A 26,171-nucleotide genomic window follows, 5' to 3' on the forward strand; every position below is an offset into this window, starting at 1 on the left:
TGGCAGCATTAATAATGCTGGCTTGTGACATGTACTAGTCAGTAGGAGAGAGGGAAGCTAAGCTCTGTGACTGAAAAGCCACTTCAACGATGTACGATGCATTTCCTGGATCAAACACCCATGTTAGCAAGCTTTCATTTGTTAAAGACAAAATTAAAATTGTGATGGACTCCACTGCAGCTTGTATTATTTGCCATTAAATATAAATATAAGCTGTATGTAAAGTGTCACAAAATCTATTGTATTGTATATCTCCACATACTGAATCTGCTCTGGACCATAATGCATGTATGACAATACATGACAGTGTGCACTTCCCCATCCCATAATTAAACCTTTATGGCCATGATAGCTTTGACCCCCACAGAAGCCAAGTGTGCCCTCTCCACTTGACGGCTATAAATCTCGTGCAGAGTCAAATGGGTCACTGTCAACAGTCTGGTTTTCATGGTTCTCATTATTCTCAATGCCAACTAAGGGACACTGGACAGTCAGTAGAAGGTTAAATGTCCACAGCCTCAATATTCATGCCATGAAGGCCCAATGCTAAGATTGGACTAGTCCTGTATGAGTTATACTGCTATATTTTTGCAAGACTGAGGAGAGTGGGATTCAGCTGCAGCTACAGAAATACCCTGCAGTTTCATTTTAAATGTATAACACAACGCTGTCTGAGATAAGTGGGCCATGTGTCATAATTATCCCCTCCAGGTGAGTATACCATTAGAGTCATACACATTGGTTTTTGTCCTGAAAGGAACAAATAATAATGACAGAATAATGATATTGAAGTTCAATGCTTAATTTTTTTTCTGTCTCCCAAAAGTCTGGAGTTCCATTAATACTGGACAGATTGGCCTATTTCTCAGATGAAAAGCTAGGTTAAAAGCAGGGCTTGCTTGGTTTTCCTTAAACATTTGTATCATAGCCAAGATGTTTGTTTGATTTAAGCTTGCCTCTTTAAACATGTACAGAAGTGCTGTTTCCTCAGGTGACGTGACAGATGGAAATTGCTAATTACTGCACTTTCATCTCTGATTCTTTACTGTGTGGTTTCAAAAACCACCACAAGCCGCATTCAGAACTTGTCAAACAAGCAAATACATATGCTCATATAGTATGGTGCAGGTGAACAAAGATGACTATTAACCATCTGATGAAAATGATGAGATTTAAATATCACACAAAAAGTTTTACTCATAATTGATGTACTGGTATTTCTAGAGTGATTGTAGACTGATGCTAAAATGATATACTTTTTGAAGGGCAGGGTCACTCTGCATGTCTTGTTATTAAATGATGAATATTTCATTGAATAAGCACAAATAGACAATTCAGTTAATTAAGAAAAAATATATGGTAAAAAAAAAAAAAATTAAAAAAGGTATAGAGACTGTGTGTATAGATGGGAACTGACTGTATCACATTGGGAGTGAATGATATTGATTGGTCAATTAGAAACATTGGAAGCATGGTGCCTCAGTTGTTACCAGGGAAACCTAATACAAAGAATCTATTGGGTTTGGATCTGACAAACTAGCAGAGATGCTCTCCCAAGCACGATGTGAAATGATAGGTTTCTTAAATTGACTGCTGTTGGTGCATTCATGTGCTCATGGGAAGGTATGAAAAATGCCTCAAAGAATTGGCACAAAAAGCTCCAGAACAACTGTAGAACAAGTCAACAGACATAAAAGCACACATGCTGCTCACTGTGATGATCAAAGTAAGAGTAAAAATATAAGGAAGTTTATTTTGATACTGTACTGAAATGAATGAATGCTCAACATGTGCTATCAGCTTGAGCTTTTATCCTGTTGTTCTGTGGACACTAATGCAGGGGGATAAAATAAAATGGCTCATTGACAGTTCAGCTATGTCACTGACAATTTAATCTGGGCCTTCTGACAAATGATTTAAATCACTACATTTCAAGATGGAGCTGTAGCTATTATATTTTTTCACAATATTTCTGGCACTTTTGCAGAGTTACAGAATTGTAGTTGTAAATGAGAATCTTTTTTTTTTCTTTTGTTTCTTCACTCCTCCATCTGCCATCTCAGTGAGATACTAAGTGCTAATTGAATATTGACAATTAAAGGGGCTATATGTAATTTTCCTCTGCCACTGAACATGGCTTCCTGTCAGGAGCAGGTGGTGATGATTGTCACTGCCAAGAGCCTGAGTCACTATCAGACGAGTGATGAGATGGGCCAGAGCTAGCTGGTTAGCATGCTCACTTCATTTCTTCTGGTGAGTAAATTGCTGTTAATGCTAAAGTTAAGCAATAGCAAAAACATATATGTATGTATGTGTTTATATATATATATATATATATAGCTTCTTTAATGTAACGAACATACACTCACACTGATATATGCAAACAGACAGACCCTGATGCATGAGGCCTAGCTATATGTAGGGTGATCACTTAAACTTGGCCTTGAGATTTATTAGACCAATGTAATCGTCAGCATGAGCTTTTTGAGTTGGCTCAAACTACATTTAAATCAAATTAGGAAAACTGTGCCTTGGAATAAAATGACATCAGTACAGTCCACTCGCTGTTTAACATGTCTGCAGACAAGTCAGTATGTGACCTAAAACAAAACAAGTAATATCATTTTTCCCACTTCCACACCTGTCAATTACAATTTGAAAATAAAATTTTCTGCAAATTGTGTTCAGTATCATCTGTCACCTGCTACATCTATTCAGATTCTCCTCTTCCCATGTATTGAGTGAATGAAAAACTCATTTGGAGCAAAGTCAAACATTGGCATGACTGTGCATTTAATGGGTCAAAAAGAGTCCTGATAGAGGTGTCTCTCCTCCTCACACACACACAGAAGTTTTCTTACCTTGTAGATAGTTTTCATTGGTCAGTGATCCTGACAGTGGCTCTGTCTCACATTCTTCAAACTGCTTTTATATGAAGTTTGAACCTCTCTGCTCTCTTCACTTCATTGAGTTGAAGGTTAGCCCCCTGTGCTTGTCAGGTGAGTTAACTTAAGCCACTCACCACTTGGTGGGGCAGTCATGTTACCCTGAATGTCTATGTTCTAATACTGATATTTTTGACAGAATCAGTGAGCTGCCCTCCATGTGCCTCCTAGCTCCTTCGTCTTGGTGAGGTTGACAAATGACCTCTAAATAGTTCTGGGGGAGCATCTGGTATTCTTTTTTTTTATGTGTTTTGAGGGAGTGAAGAATTTTTGTCACTAACTATAAGTATCAGCAATGTCTGCTCTTGTGAAAAGCAGACACTGGCTATGTTTAGAGGCTTTGTTGAAGACCAATGCTGGGAAGGTGAAAATGATAATACAAATGAAGTTACAAGACTATAGAATCTGGGTGTTGTATACCTGATTAAAACAAGCAATTAAAGAGTGTGTCTATCAATAGAGAAAGGATTTCCTTTCCTGAGCAAGGTGAAGCCAACTGAAAAACCTGGAACTGAAACTACTGATTAAAAAATGATGCACACATAATTTGTCATAAAAGAGAAAGCTCTATTGGAAAGAAACAAAGACAGAAAATAAGAAAGGAGCTACTCAGCAGTGTGAACTATTTGATTGAAAAAGATCAGCCTTATATGCATCCCCAGACAAATAGCTGTTGCCCTGCCTTCCCGATTTCATGTTCAACAACATGGTTTGTACGCTTAAAGGAATTTCAGTATATATGCTCAGTGGCAAGCAGAACAAATACTGCACCATGCATCATGTACTGCACATGTGAGGAAAAACAAGCAAATATGTAGATAACTGATATATTTATTTATACTTTTTTCTTTTTCTGTGTAAGTACCGTAATTTCCGGACTATTGAATGCACCTGACTATAGGCCGCACCCACTAAATTTAAAAAGAAAAAAAAAAAAAAAAGTACATATACAGGCCGCACTTGTCTATATGCTGCAGGTGTCTAAATGTTTTTGCAGCATGAAGCTCGTTAGCCCGTAAAAATCTATAAATTAGCCGCATCATTGCTTAAGCCGCAAGTTTCAAAGTGTGTGAAAAAAGTAGCGGCTTATAGTCTGGAAATTACGGTACACAGTCACATGCTGTTCGTGGGTTGCAACAGGGATGAAGCATAAAATAACAAGTAGCTATAATTTTATAATAGACTCATTAACATTTCATGGTGTATATAACCTAAGAAAAAATTGTTTCTGGCATTCCTTTTACTTTTTTTCTTTTTCTTTTCTAGGATTCTGGACATTAAGCACCTTTTTTTATTAAATGCTTGATCAATGTAACCTTTCTGCGTTTTATCACACTGAGGTGAAAAGTGCTTTTTATAGCTTGTCTTTAACCCTCAACTTCACATTTTCTAGCACTTTTTACCGAGAGGTCATTATAGTCTATATCTTCCTTATGGCTCACTGCACTTCAAGCCAGTCATTAGGGTATAGTCTTACCGCCAAGACAGTAAGACTGTGAACAGTAAAGGTTATACAGTAACCTAAATTAATTAGATCCTGTCAGGATTATTATTTAGACCAGGTTACCATCCTCCCACATGCTGAGGAACTACAAAAGGCTAGTCACAATGAAATGCATTAAGACATCTTGGTAGGCAAAAGAAGGATAACAACCAGAGGTGTCGGCATCCAAGTCTTGTCAGATAACATGGCTCGACATGTTTTTCACAGCAAATCGATTATTAGAATAAACATTGTTAGCCATCCATATTAATGGTGAACACAACTAAAATTTTGTCAGACACTTATTTTAAGAAAGCCTCAACCACCTCACCTTTAACTCAGCACTGTGCCAATATTGATTAATCATAATGAGAGGAAAGAGGGCAGACAGAGAAAACAAAGGGCAGTCTGTATATTCTAAAAGGCATTTTTACCCCCAAAAAATACTTAATGGAAACACCATATTGGTTTTCTTTGATAATAAATAAATAAATACATAACAGATGTATCCTTGTAAAGGTATTCCTGTTTGGTTTTACAGCCAGTGATAAAACAGCTTATTACTGGCCCCTACTGTTGTAGTGAATCACATACCTCTATAAAATGTATTCTGTAAAGTCTAGTTCTTACTGATTTGCCCTCTACAAAGGAATCCAAAGACAGGAATCAAAATATGTGGGTCAAACTCAGCACTGACCTCCTCAATTATGCATCATCTTCTCTCTTGAATTGTGTGGAGCTAGTGCTTCAGCTTCTCTCACATACAAAACCCTCAGTGAACAGAGTGAACGTGTAAGTATTGAAAACACACGGTAGAGAGACACATCAGTTTGCAATAACTGCCTTGAAGGCAATGTAGTAACTTCTGCCCCTGCCAATGTAATGCACTAATGAATAATGGAGCAATCTGTACAGTTATGCACAATAATTAAATACAATTTTTGAACACAAAGTGTAATAAAGAGCCATCAGTGCATGAATACACATTATATACTGTACAGTAAATAAACTAATTTTGTGGGCCACAACTGAAGTCAGTCCCTCCCTCATGGTTTGTAAATGAAACTGCTGTTGCAAAAAGTGACTCTGCCACATGTGGTGACATTGTACTGAAGATTTTGTATGTAATCTGACCAAGAGGGTACAAAAATGTAGAAAGAGCCATCTGGTGGAAAGGATGCTACTGAGGTAGCCTACCAGAGAGTCACATTTTTAATCATGGTTAAATAACGTTTGGAAAGCACCCATCCATCAGATCTTTATCAATGCAAATACTAACATTAGGACCAGTGTGTGGGATTTATGGGGATCTGTTGGCAGAAATGGAATATAGGGTAATTTTCATAATCATGTTTTCTTAAGTGTATAATCATCTGTACATATGAATCATTGTGTTTTAGTGAGGGTATCTACATAGGAAGCAGGGATGACCAAGATATGTTGTAACCAATGCATTTTAAGGCATAAGCATAAACTTGTCAGTGCTCACTGGTGGACAAGCTTCTTGGTAAATGGTAAATGGACTGTACTTATAGCCATTTCGAACACTCAAAGCCCTTCACACTACAGATCACATTCACCCATTCGCACACCCATTCACACACTGATGCACACACGCATCGGGGGCGATTTGGGATTCAGTATCTTGCCTAAGGATACTTCGACATGCAGACTGAAGGAGCCGGGAATCGAACCACCAACCTTCTGGTTAGTGGGTCGACCGCATTACCTCCTGAGCCACAGCTGTTCTTAACAACCTCAAACTACTGTACTATAATTACTGTGATAAAATCCAAGCAATAATTGCTGATATCTTGGCCAAGCAAATTAATGAGTCCAGTGACATAAACATATTGAAAATAATGGAATGTTAATGTGCAAGTCGTGGTGGTAGGTGTTCACTGTGAAACTAGAAATGTTGATGTTGTCTTGACCAGTTCATCAAAAACTGATTTAATAGTACATTCAGATGTTTTTTTGTTTTTTTTTTCCCTTTTTGTCTAGAAGTCATTTTGAAACATTTAATGGCAAAATTACATTCTTTTACATGTTTAACTAAACAAACAAAAAAAAATTCTAATGGCTCTGGACTGATGTTACATTTTACTGACAATGAACTTTTAGCAGCTTAAGTAACCACATCAATTAAAACACTACCAAAAAAGCAAAAGCATGTTGTTAGGTGCAGTGACATATTTTCCCTTAGCTGTGGTTAAAAACACATAATGGACAGTGCTGTATTGACTCTGATGATGGCTGCACAGAACAGCTCCACACTGTTTGTAAAGTCTGTACCTGCAGTAATTCCACAACACACACTGTTTTATGTATTTAACAAATTGAACATATTTTCTATACTCAGGTCTAGATGATGTGGTGAAAATGATTTGGGGTTCATACATTTTAACAAAACTATTTCAGAAACTATCTACAACAATCCAAATTGAAGTTTAGCAAGTCTTAAAAGACTGATGAATGAATCTCACTTATAGTTCACAGCTGATGTGTTACATTATGCAATGATTATCCCAAAGAGTTTAATGCTTTTTGAATATACATTTGGTTAGATTTTATAACAGCAGTTATATCAGCAGTGAATTATTATCTGTTTCATGGTTAAGGGTAATGCTGATGGAACAGCCTGAGCTGCTGATTGCTGGGCAGAATCATCAGTTTGTATTAGACTGTGAAACAACTTCCCAGTGTACCTGTCAAAAGAAGTTGTTTATTTGAACAGAGATGATAGTGAGTATCAAGGAGAAAGCTCATAGCTTGTATTATTATGGGACAATATTCTTCCAAAACAGACAGACAGAAAGAAAGAGAGAGAGAGAGAGAGAGAAGTAAAAAAACAAAAACAAAAACAGGCCTGGTAGACCATTTTTGATAAACAAGAAAAGCCATTTGCTAAATTGGCTTTATTGATTTTCCAAAGTTAAATAGTGTATGTCAGAAATGTTTTACAGTAGTTTCTTGGTTTTTCCTCCTGTCGGACCTCCATTTATTATCTAACCAACTGCGCGAGAGAATTTTTCTGGGTGACAAGGTGGCAGCACTCCACAGGTTAGAAAAGTAGCCCTATTTCTAGACAGTTGCACAGTTTCCACATAGAACACTCAGCAGCTGTCACTTTAAAAGACCGTTTACCTTAAAACCAACTAAGTAGAATTATTGTAGATGTGTCTCTCTTTTGTAGCACACCTTAGTCTGAGGCCTGATAACGATTACCTGAGCTCTGCTAAAAGTGTGACTGGTTTAAACTTTGAAATACTTGAAATATTGTACATGATTTGATGTACCACAAAAGCTCAAAAGGTGCCCAACACTCTCCCCTAACAACCACTGTCAATATGCCCTTGACCAAGGACGTGAACTCCCAACTGCTCAGTGGCAGTGGCAATAGAGGACTGAAGCTGCCGAGGGCAGCTCCCAAATGTTAATGCATTTAATTGTGTGAATGTGAAGTGAGGTGTTCTAAAAGTTGTTGTACTGTTGGAAGTTAAAGCATTTTCAGTTGCACTTTCCTTGCATTAAAAAAAAAACACAAGCCAGAACATGGTCCTCTGGTGTCTAACTTTTGAGAATTCATCATATCCATAAGTACTGATTCAGCTGCCCAAGAGTGCATTATAATTGGTGAGGTATTCTATTTTTGTGAAATTTGTTTTATCACAAATACAAATACACTAAATTATGCAAAAGTTAAACACAGACCTAAGTCTTGTTCACTTAAAATATTTAATATTTCATAATTGCACAAATTCAGAACATGAAAATGATTCCCAAATGTGATTAACAGTAGAAAAGGGGGGGATCAGTGTGAAGCAAATCAATTCATTACAGCCAGTGGTTTCAGCCACTTATTTGTCTAATGTGGTATGACATTCTTCCCAGATGACTCCTAGTCAGTTTTATTCATATTAATGAGCACCATCAACTGGCAGACTGAGACGAATTCCCTCCTTCCTTCCTTGTCCTCAAACAGTGAAATCTGGTTGCAATAATAAATCAAGGGCACTTATTGATTTCAGTGTGCCTAGCCAGACCAGCCACACCACCACAACTATGTGCATTAAAATGTGATATCAATCAGAAAGGCAGGGAGCGTGGCGCAAAGTTACACTGGGATGGTGTATTTCCCAAGATGGATGCCTTTGCTTTGAAGACTGTCGCCTCTGTTTAAATGGATGTTGTAGGTTTTAACATATAATAGACATCTGACTGTCAGTCTCTCATCAGTATTTAGAGGCTGATCAAAGTGTATTTTACAAGTTCCATGTTAAGAGAGTGTACTGTCTAGTTTCCAGTATGTCCGTCAACAAAGACAAATGAGACAATTTCATGATTTTTTCATCATCTCTGATTAATACCGAAGGCAGATGGAGGCACCACAAATAAGTTGCTAATGTGAACATAATCACTGTAATGCACTGTCTGGTTTATGATAGACATGTTCATGGGAAGCCTTTCACATTGTGATCAGCTCATAAGCTGAGGCTGGAAGCCAAGTCCCATTTAACGGCCATATTTACTGCATTCTGCTCTTAATTGACTGTAGCTGTTTGGTTTATGTTGAAATTGCTCCGTCAGGATTAGTTAAGTCTCATCACTGCGCTGCCCTTACAGAGGATTTTGAACATAATAGAACAAAAATATTACGTCAGCCCTATCCTTGATTCTAAGTATAGCTCAGCTGCACTATCCTTGAGGCGGCATTGGCCAGGGAACAGAATCAATGGGAGGCACTTTTCTCTGCCATATTCCTCCATTAGGGGGATCTGTTTCGTTAGAGCACCAACGGCTGGGATCCAGGACTTGAGGAGAGGCTGGAGAATTAGGAATGATTTGTCTGGTCATGGGAGGCCGGTACTTTGTGTTGACAGATGGTCGGAGACATCTCATTTCTGAAATGAGGGGGATCTCAAGTGGCACGGACGAAGAACATAGCATACAAGATTTCAAGAGCTGCTTTAATGCTCACCAACAGCGCATCAACTCATGGCAGAACATAAATGTGAAAGCCTGCAGCGATGAGAGTCTCACTGCCAAGGTTCTGCAACAAGTAACACTGCCCTAAAATGGGGGCAAAACTGCAATACTCTAGTGACTCTAGTAAGTAGTTATTTTCTCTGTTTTGGTTTCCACTTTAGCCATGACTCTGATGTGCCCCTGACTTCTCTGACCTGAAAGTTTCTAGTTGTGCTGCAGAAACGTAAAGCTCATGCCTGCTCATGGCAGCAGTGTTCTTAAATAAAAAGTACAACCTTTCTAGGAGAACCTCGATCACCTCTGAGGGGATGCCCTACTTCTTCAGCTTCTGATAGTCACATTCTTAAAACAGAAAGAACTGTGACAGCAAACGAACAAATAACAGCCATTACTAGAGGAAACAAGAGCACATGAGCTCCCCAATGTCCTCCCATAATCACCATGATATATTTAACATAACCATTTATGCTAGGGAGGTCAGTAATTAAGCTAAGTTAGCCATTAATTAACAGATCTCAACATACTTATCTTCACATAGCACATGGGAAATATTAAAATTAACTTCCAGTCTTACAGCCTTAAGGATTGAATTAAATTACTTTTCACTCATTATTTTGCAAATATATTCAGCTCTGTGTTCCAAAGTCTAGCCAGATCCAGGACCAGGTGTTTCTGTGGAATACTGAGTTATCGACAGACAAGGCAGGTTGGGAAATCCCAATCTGTGGAGACACTAGTGTCTGCTATGTTGTAATTTAACTTAAGCACTTTGAACTACAGCCACAGTTCTACTGTAGCAATCTTCATTTATTCAAGGTCAAATGCATCATTGCTCTTTTGCCAGGAAGTACCACACTAATATCAACTCTACAGTGTTTAAAAAGAACAGGCTGCAATGTTCCCTCTAAGCTGCGCGCCTGTGCAATCGCGCACTGCTCCCACTTTCTCCGCGCACAGCAAAACTATGTAGCACATAAAATTACAGTGTGCGACAGCGTGCACGTCTTATGTTGCTCATAGTGGTCCAAGGAATTCTCAGGGAGTTTGTGTGGCTGGATAAAGGAATGAGGATATTGGGTATGGATATGATGTTGGAAGACTGTCCTCCACTGGAACACAATCAGTCAAATCAGTGGACTTAAATGACGTTAAAGCGCACCATTGAGTGTAATCTTGCGATTATACAACTATTACCAACAAAGTAAAATGTGTATGGCGGAGTAATATTTTTTAGTAAGATGTGCTGTCATGCTGATTTGAGCACATTCTAAATGTTTTGCTGACCAATCAGATTGCTTGGTTGGAACTACTTGTTGTATAATGAACATTTTCTAAATATTTGTTTTATTTCTATTGAGGAAAATGTTTCTGTGACATGTATTGCAGTGAAACTGAACGTAAATGTCCACAATAAAGTTTGCATATTCACATTCGTAAAATAAAAAGTTGGGATAAATCCCATTCATTTTATTGCCCAGTCCCGAACAATGAACACACTACACACTTCACTATTTTCTTATTATATCATTAGATTGGTTTTGTTTTTTTGTTTGTTTGTTTTTGTTGTTTTTTTTTTTTTTTTTTGGTTTGTTTCTTAAAATGAGAACCACTTGACCAGAAAGAAAACAATTAATATCCTTCATCACCACACACACACACACACACACACACACACACACATTTTATCTCTCAGCTATTAACACCACCTGGACTAGACTTTAACAGACTTGGTCCTTCTTAGTCTATCCTTATGCCAAAGTCATAACTCAACAGTGTAACTGACATAACAATCACATGTGGTCCTAGCTTTAGGGAATATTTGTGGCTATTTTTCGAGTAAGTGCTGGACTATAACCGAAGAGGTGGATGGATAAGAGGGATGGGAATGTCCTAAAAAGGGGAAGGAGAAAAGTAGGTAGGGGAGTGAAAGTAGTAGAGCGTAAATTGCCTGGTAGAATGTGGCATGAATGGAAGGTGTTGCTGATGAGTATTAATGATATCAGAAAAGTGCAGCCAAACATGCACAGAGAGGGGACAGCAAAGACAGCCTATAATGGATGTGGCTAGCTCTCAGAAGTGGAGGATCTAGTTGGACTGCAGCATGGCGCATAGGTTTCTGGATATTAAAAATTAATGACTATCTCAGTGATTTACGACAACACAAAGATGCTGAAACCCAACCTGTGTGAGATGGATGTCTAGGGAATGCTAGAAGAAGACTGATGCAACCCTGGTGGGGTCTGGTTGCTATGCACCATAGGAACCAGACCCCTATCCTCAGGTATATATCCAGTGGGCCTAGCTGATTGAGTACACTGTGGTACATTCTTGAATCAAAGTCATTTGATGACACTGTGATGATTAGACTGGACAGACATTAAGGACTCTACACAGAGGGTTTGAACTTAAGAGCCTCACTGTGATACATCACCCTTACTTCAATATTGTATCACATTTAACTACTTCACTCAATGCCAGGATGGTAAATAGGTGATAGAAAAGGGCCTTCCACTTTCACTCCACTTTTGCTGAATACTCTGGTGTGTGGTCATTTTGTAGTCTATAATGATGAATGGCATAGATACTCAAATTTGGTGGAAGTGACTAATTTCTTGAATTAGCACATATTATATATGTGATGAATATATCTATTCCTGGTCATGGAAATAAAATATATTTCTATGTGCAATTACTAAGAAAGCTTCTGTGCAACTGCTGTACTTCTGAGCCCACAGGGACCAAACCTTGCAGTAGCTGCACAGGATTAAAAAAACAAAAAAAACAACAAAACAAAACAAAACAAAACAAAAAACAGGAGGGTTGAGGGAACAATAAATTAATAAATAATATGAGGCTGTGTAAGGATTTTAAGGTGGAGGTGGTGTGTTTGCACTTTACACATGGGAAAACATCCAAAGCCCTTACTTCACAAGCAAAGTCATTTATTAAAACTCAACAGACCCATGTTTTTTGTGTAAATATATGGGGCATATATAATAATGATTAAAACATGTATCTGATAATGTTATTAATTGAATAAAGATACACCTTTTTTTCTTCTTGCAGTTAAATTGCCTCATTTTTGGGTAACTGCAAAATAACAACCATTTCCACTTTTCAGTAAGTGAAGAAGTCACTGTGCTTTTTCCTTAGGTTTCTTTGAATTATGTTTTTATTAAGCTGTAGCAAAACTGCCTTGAGCGGGTAGGGAAAATCTGGGCTTGTTTTGTCATGACTGGGTGGCTTTCTGAAAAGTATTGGTTAAAATGATACATCATTGTAAGATCATGAACAAAGAAACTAAGCTCACCGTGTCCATTCCCATTATCCTCCCCTTAGGCCTCCCTTTGCAAGATGCCCTTGTCTGCCCATGAGCCAGATATCATTTTTAGTTGTAACTAACTACCTATCATTGCATTCTGGGTGCACTGCGGTGTTTCAGGTTCAGGGCAATGAGAGACAGGAGCTAGTTGGCTGCAACTTGCAGTCATGAAAAAAAAGGAAAAAAATAAATTGCTGTTGGTTCCTTTATGTAAAGACTGCAGAGAGATCAAGGCAGTGTAGTATGCAACTTTCCTTTTTTTTAGCTAAACACTCAACCCAACTTCAAGTAATTCTGCACAATATAGCTGATGTTTTTGAAAAATCTATTCACTGTTGCAGAGAAGTCATGCCTGTTTGAAACCTAGCACTCTAAACTCTCCAGTCTAGATACACAGACTTGTGGAAGCCTATTCAATGAAAGCAGCAGCTTGCTTTGTTCTGAATTATTCAATGTGGCTTATAGACTCTAAAACCTTCTTTTATTTATTTTTATTTTTTTGTTGTTTTTTAAGTAAAAGAAACCCTGGGTGCAAGCTCTGATTTCAGAGAAAGAATATCACAGTTCTATAGTATTCAAATTCTTCTTATGGCTCACATATTTCTTACTTTAGGCTGAATTCCAAACATTAGTTATAAGCAAATGGGTGTACAGTATGTGGTAAAAGCAAAACACTTATCCTTGCAGTCTTGCTGGGAATGACTGAAAGCCTTGCATATTTAATAGAATTATCTACTGGATAACAGACAGCATCATAGTTCTACACAGCTCTCTGAAAAGGGTATGTCTTTGACTGAATGCTTGTTCTCAAGTCAGAAGAAAACAGAGCACCATGCATAGCACTATCCAATATTTCAAGGAACTGTGTGTAGTAAGTGCTGTGTGAAGACACAATAAAATGAGAGCTGAAAATTATCCCTACCTGCTCATTAGAGGCAAGTACTTCTCATCACTTCTAAATGAGATATGAAAACCACTAGGCTTGGAATTGATAAGACATGAATGAAAGTAACATGCTTTTAAGATTTCAGTGGCCTCAAATATAATGTGTATTCATTTAATATCTTAATCTTAAAATGTTTTTACTGATGCATATTAGAGAGCAAAACACTGTCCCAACATAATCATAATGCTGAAAAATCAAACAAGAAGAATAAGTGCAGAAAACATGTGGGCAGGTGTCAGTTTAGAGCTCTATTTGAAGCACTGAAGGTAGTTATGGTGGAGAAAAAAAAATCTCATTCTGTGTTACATGGAAGTTACAGCATTGTGAAACCAAAATAAATAAATAATAAAAAAACTATTTTTAAAAAAATGGCATCTTGAATGTTTGTATGTTTTCCACCAAAAATCTCTTTGAAACAATCCAATTTTGTTTTTGTCATGTATGACACTTCATCAATTCATGATGCAGTATTCAGATGATTATTACCAAGCCTCTGATTGGCCGATAACTGCTGTGAAGTGTCACAACACTGCGCAATGCTCCATTTAAAAATGTTTTAAGGAAAAAAAAAAAAGGTTAACTCACACTTAGGAATGATAATAATAATAATAATACATTGTTTTTAGCCCAAAATGGCTGTCCTTCAGGTACAGAATTATCTAATGTATCAAATTCAAATGATATTCCAGTAGACTGTTAAAACAGAAACAATGATCCATCAAGGATTCCCAAGAGCCAAAGACGACATCTTCAGATGACTTATAGTTGCTGACCAGCAGTTCAAAACCTAAAAACATCCACTTTACAATGACATAAAATGAAAAAAATCAGAATATTCTCCTACTCTCCTCATATTGGAGAGGGCTGAACCAGAAGTGCTTTTAAAAAAAAAATGCTCAAAGGATTCATCAGTTTTTACAATATTTGACAGATGTTACAGACCCTGAATTTGATGCATCGGCCTGTCCTCAAACATGCCCACTTACTAAAATCAATCAACACAGAACAGGTTGATCACAATCAGAGAAGCGGTGCTACTGCTGCAACAAACTCATATTCTCCCATTTCCTTCTGCAAGAAGTAGTTCTGTTGACACAGCAGAAAATTCAACTCTTCTTCGAGACAGTAAGAATTGACTGCAACTTTAGTTAGACAGGTCTGTCATCAGTTGCCATTTGGCTCTCCACACTCTGGTTTACAAGGCTAAGGCAGAAGCTGTGCAGGTCAGCCACACATCACCTTAGCCATCTCTGCTGCTAATCTGTCTACCTGGGAGAAGGGCCATAGCAAGTCAAATTATTAAGGGCCTGTTAGTGACATATTGACCTGTCCTACAAGACATCAGTGACATAGGCTTTTGTACTACTCCTCATTGAGAGTGAAGGGCTAGCTACATATATGACACTCTTACTGTCATTAAGTCTGAGTAGTAGGTTTTGCTCTCCTTCAGGACAATGGTTACAACAAAAACAAAATAAAGAGATTTTTGTGTAAGTCTGGGTGTCACTCTCCTGAATGCTAGTAGTGGCTTGCTCAGTGGGGAGGAATAAAATACACTGCTGGTGCAAGATGACTGTGGCTACCAAGCAGAGCAGGTCAGTCCCTGCACAATCTATTCATGACTTTAGTGTCAACCTGTCAGTGCAGCAAGGATAAGGAAGGAGAGGTGGTATGATCACTAACCTCTACATGTGGACAGGTCCTATAAGGTTGAAGTGGCTCGACTTGGGTGCCTGAGCACATGCTACCAAACTGTTAGCACCAACATATAGTGTCCTCACCCCATGTACAGTTCCAAACAAAATGATATATCTGAAGGGCCCAGAGACACTGCACACCTCCAGTGTTGCAATAAATACAACTGACCATAATCATGGGTCAGAAGCCAGCAAGGGTTGCTGTCCTTGTTGTTGCACTTGTGACTCTTTTTGGTCGGGGCACCTGCACGGTGGGGGTGAAACTGGGAGAGGATAGTAATGAATTTCAACAGCTGGTGACACCATGTGTCACAGAGGTGTTTGTCTGAAGCCCTCCACAGGTCAACCATAGAGTTAGCAGTGACAAGGACTGCAATATGTAAGAAACCAGGCACTTCCAAATTGGGAGAAAGTTAGGGCAAAAATCTGCAAAATGAACTAAATTAACGAAAAGTCGGGAAAATCAATGCAGCTCTCCAAAATAATCTTCACCTCAAAGCAAATATTTCACCTGAGAATATCTGCACAAACCTTACATTCTTTACATTTATTTAAATAAAAGACCAATTTGTCCTTGATTGGAAGGAATTAAAAGTCCAGGACTAGAAAGTGGAGAATGATCAACAACAAATGAGACTGCTGTGCTTTCTATTGTAAGTTATATTCTTAGATTATTCTATATTCTTAGAAATTACACTTTGCAAGGTGATAATAAAAGCTGCACAGGTATTTCTTTAAGTAATTTTGCACTATCTGTGATGGATGGCGATCTGTCCAGGATGTGTCCCGCCTCTTGCCCGATGTCAGCTGGGACAGGCTCCAGCCCCCCCATGACCCTTAAGGATAAGCACAGATAATGGATGGATGGATGTAATTTGACATTTGACCATCTTACCAGCATTACAATTTAAAGCCATACTAGTACACTGGTGAAAACGTAGGCGCTAAAGTCATGATTGATGCATCAGTCAGGAACTCTGAATATCAGCCGACAATGTTACACTTTTTGTAGCTGCTCACACAGAGCACTGCAATACGCAAAAAACTCACTACAAGTCTCATCTTAAAATGACAAATCACAAAACTAACTATGATGAAGCAAAGATGCATGCCGTCAAGGGAATACTAAAGAGGAAACTACTGCTGTTATGACGAGTGACGCTCTGTGGTGCGGCAGGATTTCATAATTGAGCTATGACCAAGATTTTGTTAATTATACAGGTTTAAGGTATAAGGATAGTGTACATGTATGTTGATTCATTTCATTCAAACAGATTAAGGCTTCGCTCACCTTCCATCCATTGCCCACAAAACCAATAGGGCATTCCACTGATTGTACTGTTGTAGGTACTAACAATAATATTAATAATACTAGTATTGTTGAGATTCTGACAAATTATTTCACTCACCTTACACAACAGCAACACTTAACTGGTATTAATTACCACAAGTCATTTAATGAAATATACTTGACTGCATTCCGCCACCACTGCTTGAGCACCAAGCATGTCAGTTAGGTATGACATTCAACCTCCCACCTTTCATCTCATTAGTGTCAGTTATTTATTACAGGACCACACTGATGCAAATACTGGTAACATTCCAGCCAATTAGACTCAATTATTCACAAAGAATCACAAATGATCAGAGCAAAAATAATATTACTGGCAGATGAAAATTTATTTTTTACACTTCAGTTAGTTTTAAGTTCAGGTTTAAGTTCATGGTCCACATGCACGTGCATGATATATTGGCTTAAAATTGACAGGAACTTTTTGTTCCACTAACATGTGTCATTAGGCAATATATTTTTAATTTCAAAAAAAGACAGTAATAATAATATGGCTACCAAAGCTTTGTTGAAGGATGCTAATTATTCTTCCGCTCACATCTGCTTAAGTTCCTGTTGCCAGTGGCTTTCTTTATGTGAGAATGATACTGCTTTGTGCTGCCCTTGACTGTCTTAATAACACAGCCCTGTAGAAATAAAATAACACCCTAGGAATTTTGCCTGCTACAGGAAATCACTCAGATGCAACAATTGTTCATTAAAAACATATTGCCAGGATCACATCAATGTTGTAGTTTCCCTGGCCTAAAAACATTTAACCCTTCACAGGCCTTTGTGAACTGGCTCAGAGCACCAGGTTTCCACTCCTGATCTGAGATAAAGAAGCTAACCAGGCCGGGCTGGAATGAGACCTGTGTATCATTGTTTCAATCTCTCTTTGTAGGGGAACTGCCATACTGGTGACCAGAAGTAATTTTACCCTCATGAGAATGTTACAAGAGTGGCAATGTGACATACTGTCTTCAAAATAGAAGTAATAGCAATATTATGTATCAGAGCTGTGTTTTTGTGGCAAAATGTCAGTTCCAGACGCAAACACTATAATTTATTTGGAAATACAGGAGTGTGCTGGTGGAAATTAGTTGTTTCAACGCTTGCAATTTCATCCATAAAATGTTCAAATAAAACCACAGACAATATTTTAGCGACTTACAATTTCAGCTAAGAGGTCAACACCACAGCCATACTCCTCTCCAGAGCCTCCTGCCCCTGGCCCACCTCCCTGAGTTCCAGCCTCACCCACTGGCTGCCCTTCCAAGCCTCTGCATCACTGCCACTTGGGTGATGAGAGAGTTTGAGAGGCCCCTCATAGGCGAGGCAGTGGGTCCTCACAGCTTCAGCCTCAGGGTGCTTCGGGCGTGGAGCAGTTAGCTGTCAAATGTGTGGACAATGCTGTCATACACCAGCACCACAGGCCTTATTCCCAGCAGCTGAGATGCAGGATGAGAATGATGTCCTTTGATTTCTCTGGTGCTTTCAACACCATCCAGCCCCTCCTGCTTGGGGAGAAGCTCAAAGCGATGTAGGTGGATAGCATGGTTTCCTGGATTATGGACTGACTAGCACACTGACAAGCAGCTGTTCATCTTCCTCCAAGACAGTGTACTGGATACACTGTGAAGCAGCACAGGGATGCCCAGGGTAACTGTATTGTGAGCTTTGGAGTTCACTCTCTACACCTCTCATTTTAAGATTCAACTCAGGGTCATGGCAACTCCACTAAGTTCTTTGATGACTCTTCTATTGTGGGGTGCATAGGTTAGGGCAAGAAAAGGAGAAAATGAAGCTGCCAAACAAGCCCTGCCAGCTGCTACAGGGAAAACCATACGCAGCTCAACTTCAGCGTGACAACGGAGCAAGAAGTGGATTTCAGCCTGTCAACATCCAGGGTAAGGAGAGTGAAATGGATGGTTTCAGTAGATCCAACAAATTACTTAACAAGTTCTACTAATCAGCGGAGGCCAGCACACATTTGTAATGGCTGAGACAGGATTAACAAACTGGTGAGACAGACCAGCTCTGTTCTCTGAGGCAGCGCAGAGCAGAAGAGAGAAGATGAGGACTAAACTGATTTCCATCTTGGACAGCACTCTCCACGACCTCTACGGTGAGCTGCTGCAACTATAGTGCATGATCACCTTCCACTTCATCTAGCCCAGGTGCAACAGTGAAACTGTTTAGCTGCTGCAATATGTCCTGTCCAAATAAAACCTATTTCAGCCAGCTTGGAGCCAGCTGAACTCTACTGCCCTGTTCTGACAGCTTGAGGTACTGAATGCATACAGACTTGGTAATGTGACTATATTACCAAGTAGTCATTTTCACATTAGTACTACAAATCAACATGTCTGCTCATATTTGTATCATGCTTAAGTAAGCAATCAAGACTATCATTAACATCTGTAACACCATGCAGATATATGTAACTGTTGAGCACATGTTGAAAATCATGGCTTCATGTTCATTGAACCTTTAACCTTACATTGTTTTCATTTCCTAATTGGATGCCTGTAGTGCTTACTGTCTAGTGCTTATTCTTATTTTATTTCCATTTTCCATGTTGTTTATCATTACTTTTGTTGCTGCAGCAACTTCACTCCAGTGATCACGACACTTTTTTTTTTTCCACTTAAATATAATGATTATGTTAATAAATTGTACCCTTCAAACAATTTTCAGAGATATTAAATTCAGCTGATACAAAAAGTCTGTCTGCACATGATAAGAAAGTCTGTGTTTATAGACTGTAAGCCTGTGTTTGTGTGTATGTGTGTGTATGCATTTGTGTGGGTGGAGCGGGGCCCTATCACACATGCTTTTACAGAGACTCTGAATTTCTAGCACCACACCTGGTCTATTCTTGTACTAAATAAATAAATAAATACAAAATAATACCTACAACAAACGCACAATACAGTATATAGACACAGATGAATAGAATATCACAGTGAGACAGAGAAGATAAAAAAAAAACAGTACATATGATAAAGTCACAGTAAAACCCCATTTAGCAACATTAGGTTAAACTGGATATAACTGATACTGAGGTGATTAAGGGTAGGGTGTGATAAGGCCACTGTAAGATCATGGCAGTGACAGGAATATCATGTACACCATAATGGTTGATAATAAATAAATACATTTTAAATAATAATAATAATAATACATAGTGGTTTTTCATACAAGCTTAACTGATTTTTTTTTTAAAGCTGCCAGATGTACACTCTATCCAGTCTTCTAAAACATTTCATTAAGTGTAAAGAAAACAAAACAAGAAAATTAAAAGTCATAATTGCATTTGCATTACATCCTCAAATCAATACAAACAGAACCTCTCCTAATGCTGAATTTCTGTGCACCCTGTGCATCCTCAACAAGACATTAACCAACCGGATCAATAACATTCAAGGGCAATGAGCACGAGAGGCTTAACACCGAGTTGCACGTTATACCATAACTTGCAAATGACACCCAGACAGTATCTGTAGACTAGTTATAACCCATATGGAAAACAAGCATTAGATCGTTTTTGTTTGACCTTTAGTAACTCCTGAATCGTTGCACTTCGTTAGCTGTTTAGACCAACACATGCTGTACACCCGGAGTCAATCCTCAGGGCGCACAAGAGATGATCATGTTAGTCATGTGATAATAAATATACAGTTAAAGACTTACTTTAAGACGGCGCTGTCCCCCTGTCTGACGGTGATGTTGTCCTTTAATACAGAATCCCCGCTTCTGGCTGGAACTCCTGCAGGTACAAGGAATAACAATTTAAGTCCGAGGACGACGAGGCATTTCCCAGGCACCGCCAAATGACCACAAATTCCCATGTTTTTCTGTCACTGCGCAACTTCCAGGAAAACTTGAACCGTCTGATATATCCTTTTTTGCGTCTTGAGCTGCAGACCGCAAATTCCACTCCACAAACAAGATGCAGTACAGTCTACTGGAGCGGCGGTCGACCTGGTTTCGCTCCAAGTAAACAGGCTTGTTATGAAATACTGTCTGTGTCGATAAACGCAGGGGGAAAAAGTGTCTTTCCGCCCGCCAGCCGCTCTAGGAAACTGACTTCGGAGGAGAGGATAGCACCGTGTTTCTCTGAGAAATGCGCACCGTCTCCTCCGCTTCAAACAGTAATCGCCGTGAAATGGATGCTCTCGCAGAGATGCATCAGCCAAGACTCCTTGTATGTTTTTTTTTCTCTCTCTCTCCCTCGATGTTCCCTTTTCTTTTAGTCGCGAACACTCAAAGCTAAAGGCTGAATTCGCTTCAGTATCTTTCTTTTCGTTAAGTAGGCTACAGTTCCTGAAGTGCCCCCTTCTCTCTGTGTGTCCCCCCCCCCCCCCCCTCTCTCACTGTCTTTCTCTCTCTCTCCTGCTCTCGCTCTCCCTCTCTCTTTTAATCGCCACGTAGCATCACTTGCCTGTACCATGTGGACCATATGGTCTGCACTCTGCAGTGTTCTTACTTTCATAGGTGATTACATGGGTCCCAAACCTGGTTCCAGGAACCTCCATTGGGTCCTTAACGGGGTTAACAGGGAACATTGCTATTTAGCAACAAAAACAAAGAATAAAGCACTTTCTGTGACATACCCACATTTAATTGATTCCATCATGGGAGCACTCCTGCATATGACAGGATCATAGATGTTGATTTAGTTTTCAGTGGTGTATGTTTGCACAGCACACAGATGGTCAGATTTATGAACAGAATATTCAGTTCCATACTAATTGGGATCAGATGTAGGGCAGTGGCTCTCAGAGGGGTCAACCACTGGGGTCACGCGGGGGCCCAGAGGTTCCAAAAGACAATGAGGAACTGTTAATTTCACAATAATTAAATTGACTTTCAGAGAATGAATCAAGAATACTATTCCAAGAATAGGTTTCACTCTCATCACGTTTCTCTCAGTGAGTGCTGTACTGTAGCACTGGAAACATTTTTGTTGATGTACTTTTGAATGTTTTAAGATAGAAGTCTGGAGGACAAAATCTCTTCAAATGGGACTCCTGTGTGTATTTTTATTTTATTTATTTTTTAGCAACCATGACATGAAACAGGTCAAGAAACCCCCTGGCAGTGAATTGATTTGCAGGGATAGATATAGGGATAGAATGACACAGACCTATGAAAGAGAAAAAGAGCTCCTCATAATGAAACATCTTTCACCCAAGGTCTGTGGGAAAATCTGCATTTATCCAGGCATCCTTAACATCACCTGAGGTACAAACAAGGCTGGCTTATGAACCTGGTAAAGCAGGTAGCTGCTCTAGAAAAAAAAAGGAATATATCAAAATCTAGTTTCACATCCTTAATTTTTTGAGTCTCATGTTTACATTACAACACAGCAAACCTGGGCCCAAGTTGTATTCCAGAATAGGAAAACTGTAGATATTGCACATTTTGGAGATGAATGGGTGGTGCCATGGGTACACCTCCATGCTGTTACCCTCACATTATCATCCTCAACTCAGTGCCCCATAAAGTAGAAAGTAACTCGATCACCCAGTATGTACTCAGCAGCCCACTGTGGCACATTTTACCTGGTGAGTCAAGCAAAGAATTGACCTATAGATCAGCGTGTCCATTACCTGAGAGGTGTGACATGCTGTTGTCTGAAATGAACTTCACTCAAAAAAAAGGAAAAAGAAAAAAACATTTTCCCAAGTGAAAAACAGCAAAAATTACATGAAATAGTTCATTTAAATGAAATGTAGTCCCATTGACCTCTGTCTGCAAAGACCTGTATTGATGTCTTTAATTAAAAGCTGCATAACCATCTTGTAGACTTGAAAAAGGCTGTCGCTGTGCTAAGTTCTTGTAAAAATTAAATATCTGTTACTATTTCTAACCCTTTATAAAGGCTGCTGTGAGTTCCTGGGCCTTACTTTTATAAAGTGTCTTCTTTTTTACACACCATGCATGTGGATTATGGGTAATTTATTCTGAAATTTTCAGTTCATGTGTTTGATAATTAGGTTGAGGAGAAAAGGTAACTTTTAGGGAAGTGCTGGAGTTAATGAGAGGCCAAACTTCACCAAATCGCATTCACTTTGTTTACTAATGTGCTCCTGTGCTGTTTCTCCCCATCCATATCTGTATGCATAGAGGGGACACTGGCCACTCGGGATGAGAGTGGCACTTCGCTGCACATCTAACAGCAGCACTCAGAATTACTATGACAGCTTTTGAGTCTCATGAGAAGACTGAACAAGATAATTTCTTTACCTTAACATCAATTTGGCACGCTGTTAAGATATTTGATTGGAGGCAACAAATGACAACACACTGATAGCTTTGGATGCCATCACTGGGGAAAGATACAAGTGACACATGGCATTGTTCTTGTCTGGTAGCAAATGTTTGTACAAGTGTGACAGTATTGATGGCTTGTATTCACAGGCTACAGCTTGCATTCTGTTGTGTGTTTATCAGTCTTCTCTCACTTACAATTGACTTTACAATAAAAGCCTTTGTCTTTAAGATAAAGTACACTGCACGATACAGTGACAAAAAGACAATTATATCTTTTAGCAGGTGTGAGGCTCTCTCCAGATTTTTATTGCCCACTTTCTGGTAGTTGCAACAGTAGAGCACAAAAGGTTCAGCACAATGGAAGTGGACCTTGAGGTAACATTAAAAAGAAATAATATTATCTACACTGTTCTGTGTGTATGTCTTGTTTCTTCTGTTTCCAGCATTTTAAGGTGGCAGCTAAACACCATAATACCCCTGATTCAAATTCCAAGAAGTTAGGCAAAAGCCTGAGTTACACATGTCGACACTTCTTGTAACATATGGGAAGCCCGTCACATTTACCAAACTGTTGTTCAGTTTATTTGTAGGTTGTTACTGTGGAATTATGATGATGTCTTTGTGCTGGAGAAATTGGGCAAAGATAAGACTTAATTAAAATTATATCTGCCTGGGATGCAACATGAGTCCTGACTACATGCACGTCTTAATGGTTTTTAAATTAAAACCCCTCCCTGACCTCAGCAAAATCTAAGATATGTGGTCTTAATTAGATTCAAGGGTACAAGGAGGGGGCGGAGAGTGGGCTGAGGCATTTGTTCACAGAACACCCCCTCGTCACTTAGGGCTGTAACATTTGGTCATGATGTCATTTTAATGCCTTGGTGGCTTCTGCTATCACTGTTCTACAAGGATAAAGAGGGTTTAATAACAACACCATCAAGGGAAATAGGAAAGAGTCACAGGTATATGCAGTGTTTTCAGCAACCACCTCTACACAGTGGTATTTTGAGAATAAAATAAGATCACAATCCATTTCAATCCATGTCGTGTGCATTATGTTTTTGACCCTCATTGTTCTATCTTACAGCAGGTCAGGTACATCCGATGACCTTGCCATAGCACCACCTCGAGCGAGGGTGCCAAGCATGCAGAAATGACAAATTAGAATGGCATTGTTTGTTGCACAGCCCGCATGAATCATTCTTGATGTATCACACAAACACGGACAGAGGGAGAGGAAAAGAAAAAAAACTAAACTATGCGGCCTAGATCAACTAGCCATGCTCTAAAATATAGGTTGGTGCTATTGATTTTAACATGCTCAAATGAACAAAGCCATTTCACTTATATCAACGTCTTTTTGATTGGTTGCAGCCGTATACAGCCCAGCTCTTCCTGACAGATTGTGATTCTCATTTATTTCACTTATACATGCAATGACATTCACATAATTTCCTGCTGCGACGCATTAACACCAGACCCTGGGTGGTTTATTCAAACAATCCATGCTAATCTTTATTCATATCATGCAAGGATGGGCAGAGCTAGCAGACAATGGACCGGCCTGTGACCAAAGCAAGCTAATACCCAAGCAAAAACATGGGTAGACTGAATAAAGACCGCTCACTCAGTGGACTCAGTCATCTGCAGAGGCTCAGATTCTATTGGCACACAAACACTAATGTTACGCAACTTAACTATGAGAGGCTGAGGTCACTTCAGTGAAGTTTAGTGAAGTGTTTCATGAAAAACTTATTTGGCAGTATTTAGAATCACACACATTATGTTCTTTTGTCTTAGCCAATGGTTAAATATATTATAATATTATATTAAATTATATTTGTTAAAGGGGTGTTCTTAAAAGGTGATGTGTAAGAATTGTGTAAGGTTTGATTATGTAACTAGCAGGCTGTTTTCTTTGGTTGTTGTTGTTAGACTGATAATGATTTAGTCACACCCAGTCTGCCCAGTCAGAGACAGGGAAGATGTAGAGGTGGTGTGAGTGGAGAACAGGCCACAAGAATATTGCCAAGAGAGAATGGCTGCTGTACAGGTTTATAGGCCACTTGCAGTTATTCTCATGTTGAACTGTTGAATGGCAGACTAGATGTTAGAGTGACTCACTATCACCTCATGAGGTTCACAGTGGTATTACAAGGCAGGATGAGCTAGTTAGCATGCTAACTTTGGGCATAACTGTTATTTCACATTGTGTTGATAATTACATCTATTAAGTTAAGGTTTTGTTTGGGTTAGGTATATTTTTTGTTAAAGATCCAGACATCTGATTACTAAAGTTCTTCATCTGGTTAAAATATATAGATTGAAAAGTGCACTTTAAAAATGTGGCCTAAAACTGATTAAAAAATGCGTTTTGAAAGGTTCTGTCAACTACAGTGCTGACAGGTGAGCAAAGGGGATATGATGCCATTAAATGCAATGAAACATTTGGGGTGAAATAAGTACATAAAATATATAACAGGTCTAGTTTATAGACATTTTAATATGGAAAAGTTACGCATTATACTTCTAAAACTAACCATAATATTTTTGTTCTTAATCTTGTGTTATTCCTCATTTAAATAAAATCAAATCAAAATGAGGGACAATTACCTGTGTGTGTGTGTGTGTGTGTGTGTGTGTGTGTGTGTGTGTGTATTTTTTATTTAGTCATTTTTTAAATTTTGTTATCAGTAAGTCATCCCTTAAATATTCCTCAAATCTCCCAGTGACCACTTCTATGAACTTGTCTGATTTCTTACAGACTTTATGGTTTCTTCAGTGAAATTTGGAGGAGCAGAATCTCTAATCCATTAAAAATAAATAAATAACTACTTTGTTATTTAAATTCAACTGCATAAAATACAGGACTGACTGGGTTTTCTCTTTGACAACCGACTGATTCTGTTTCTGTTGTCTAGAGGAAAGTGTTCTCTCTCTCACGCCCTTTTTTTTCCTAAATACAATAGGAACTTGATTCAGGTCTGCTTTATGCTTGTAGGAGCTTAAGTGCCCCTGGCATGGAGAGGTGCACATGATTCCAACTTTGATCTCAGATAACTACATCTGCCTCAGTCTTGACTTATCAGACAGCTTTAATCAGACGCCTTAGCTGCAGTCACAGCATGTGGAAAAAAAGACTGTTTATGTCTTCAGTCAGGCTTTAAAGTGTAA

The 26,171-nt window shown here is 38.8% G+C and overlaps 1 protein-coding gene across 1 annotated transcript in view; it reads right to left on the minus strand.

Moving 5' to 3' along the window:
* The window catches only part of opcml (opioid binding protein/cell adhesion molecule-like), a 251,801-nt gene that overhangs the window by 121,980 nt on the left and 103,650 nt on the right, over nucleotides 1-26,171 (minus strand). Inside the window, 1 exon segment of the mRNA XM_018692216.2 lies at nucleotides 20,409-20,484. Within this exon segment, the coding sequence (XP_018547732.1) occupies nucleotides 20,409-20,484 (76 nt within the window).

The sequence above is a fragment of the Lates calcarifer genome, linkage group LG20 (assembly GCF_001640805.2).
Source record: "Lates calcarifer isolate ASB-BC8 linkage group LG20, TLL_Latcal_v3, whole genome shotgun sequence".
Classification (NCBI taxonomy): Eukaryota; Metazoa; Chordata; class Actinopteri; family Centropomidae; genus Lates; species Lates calcarifer.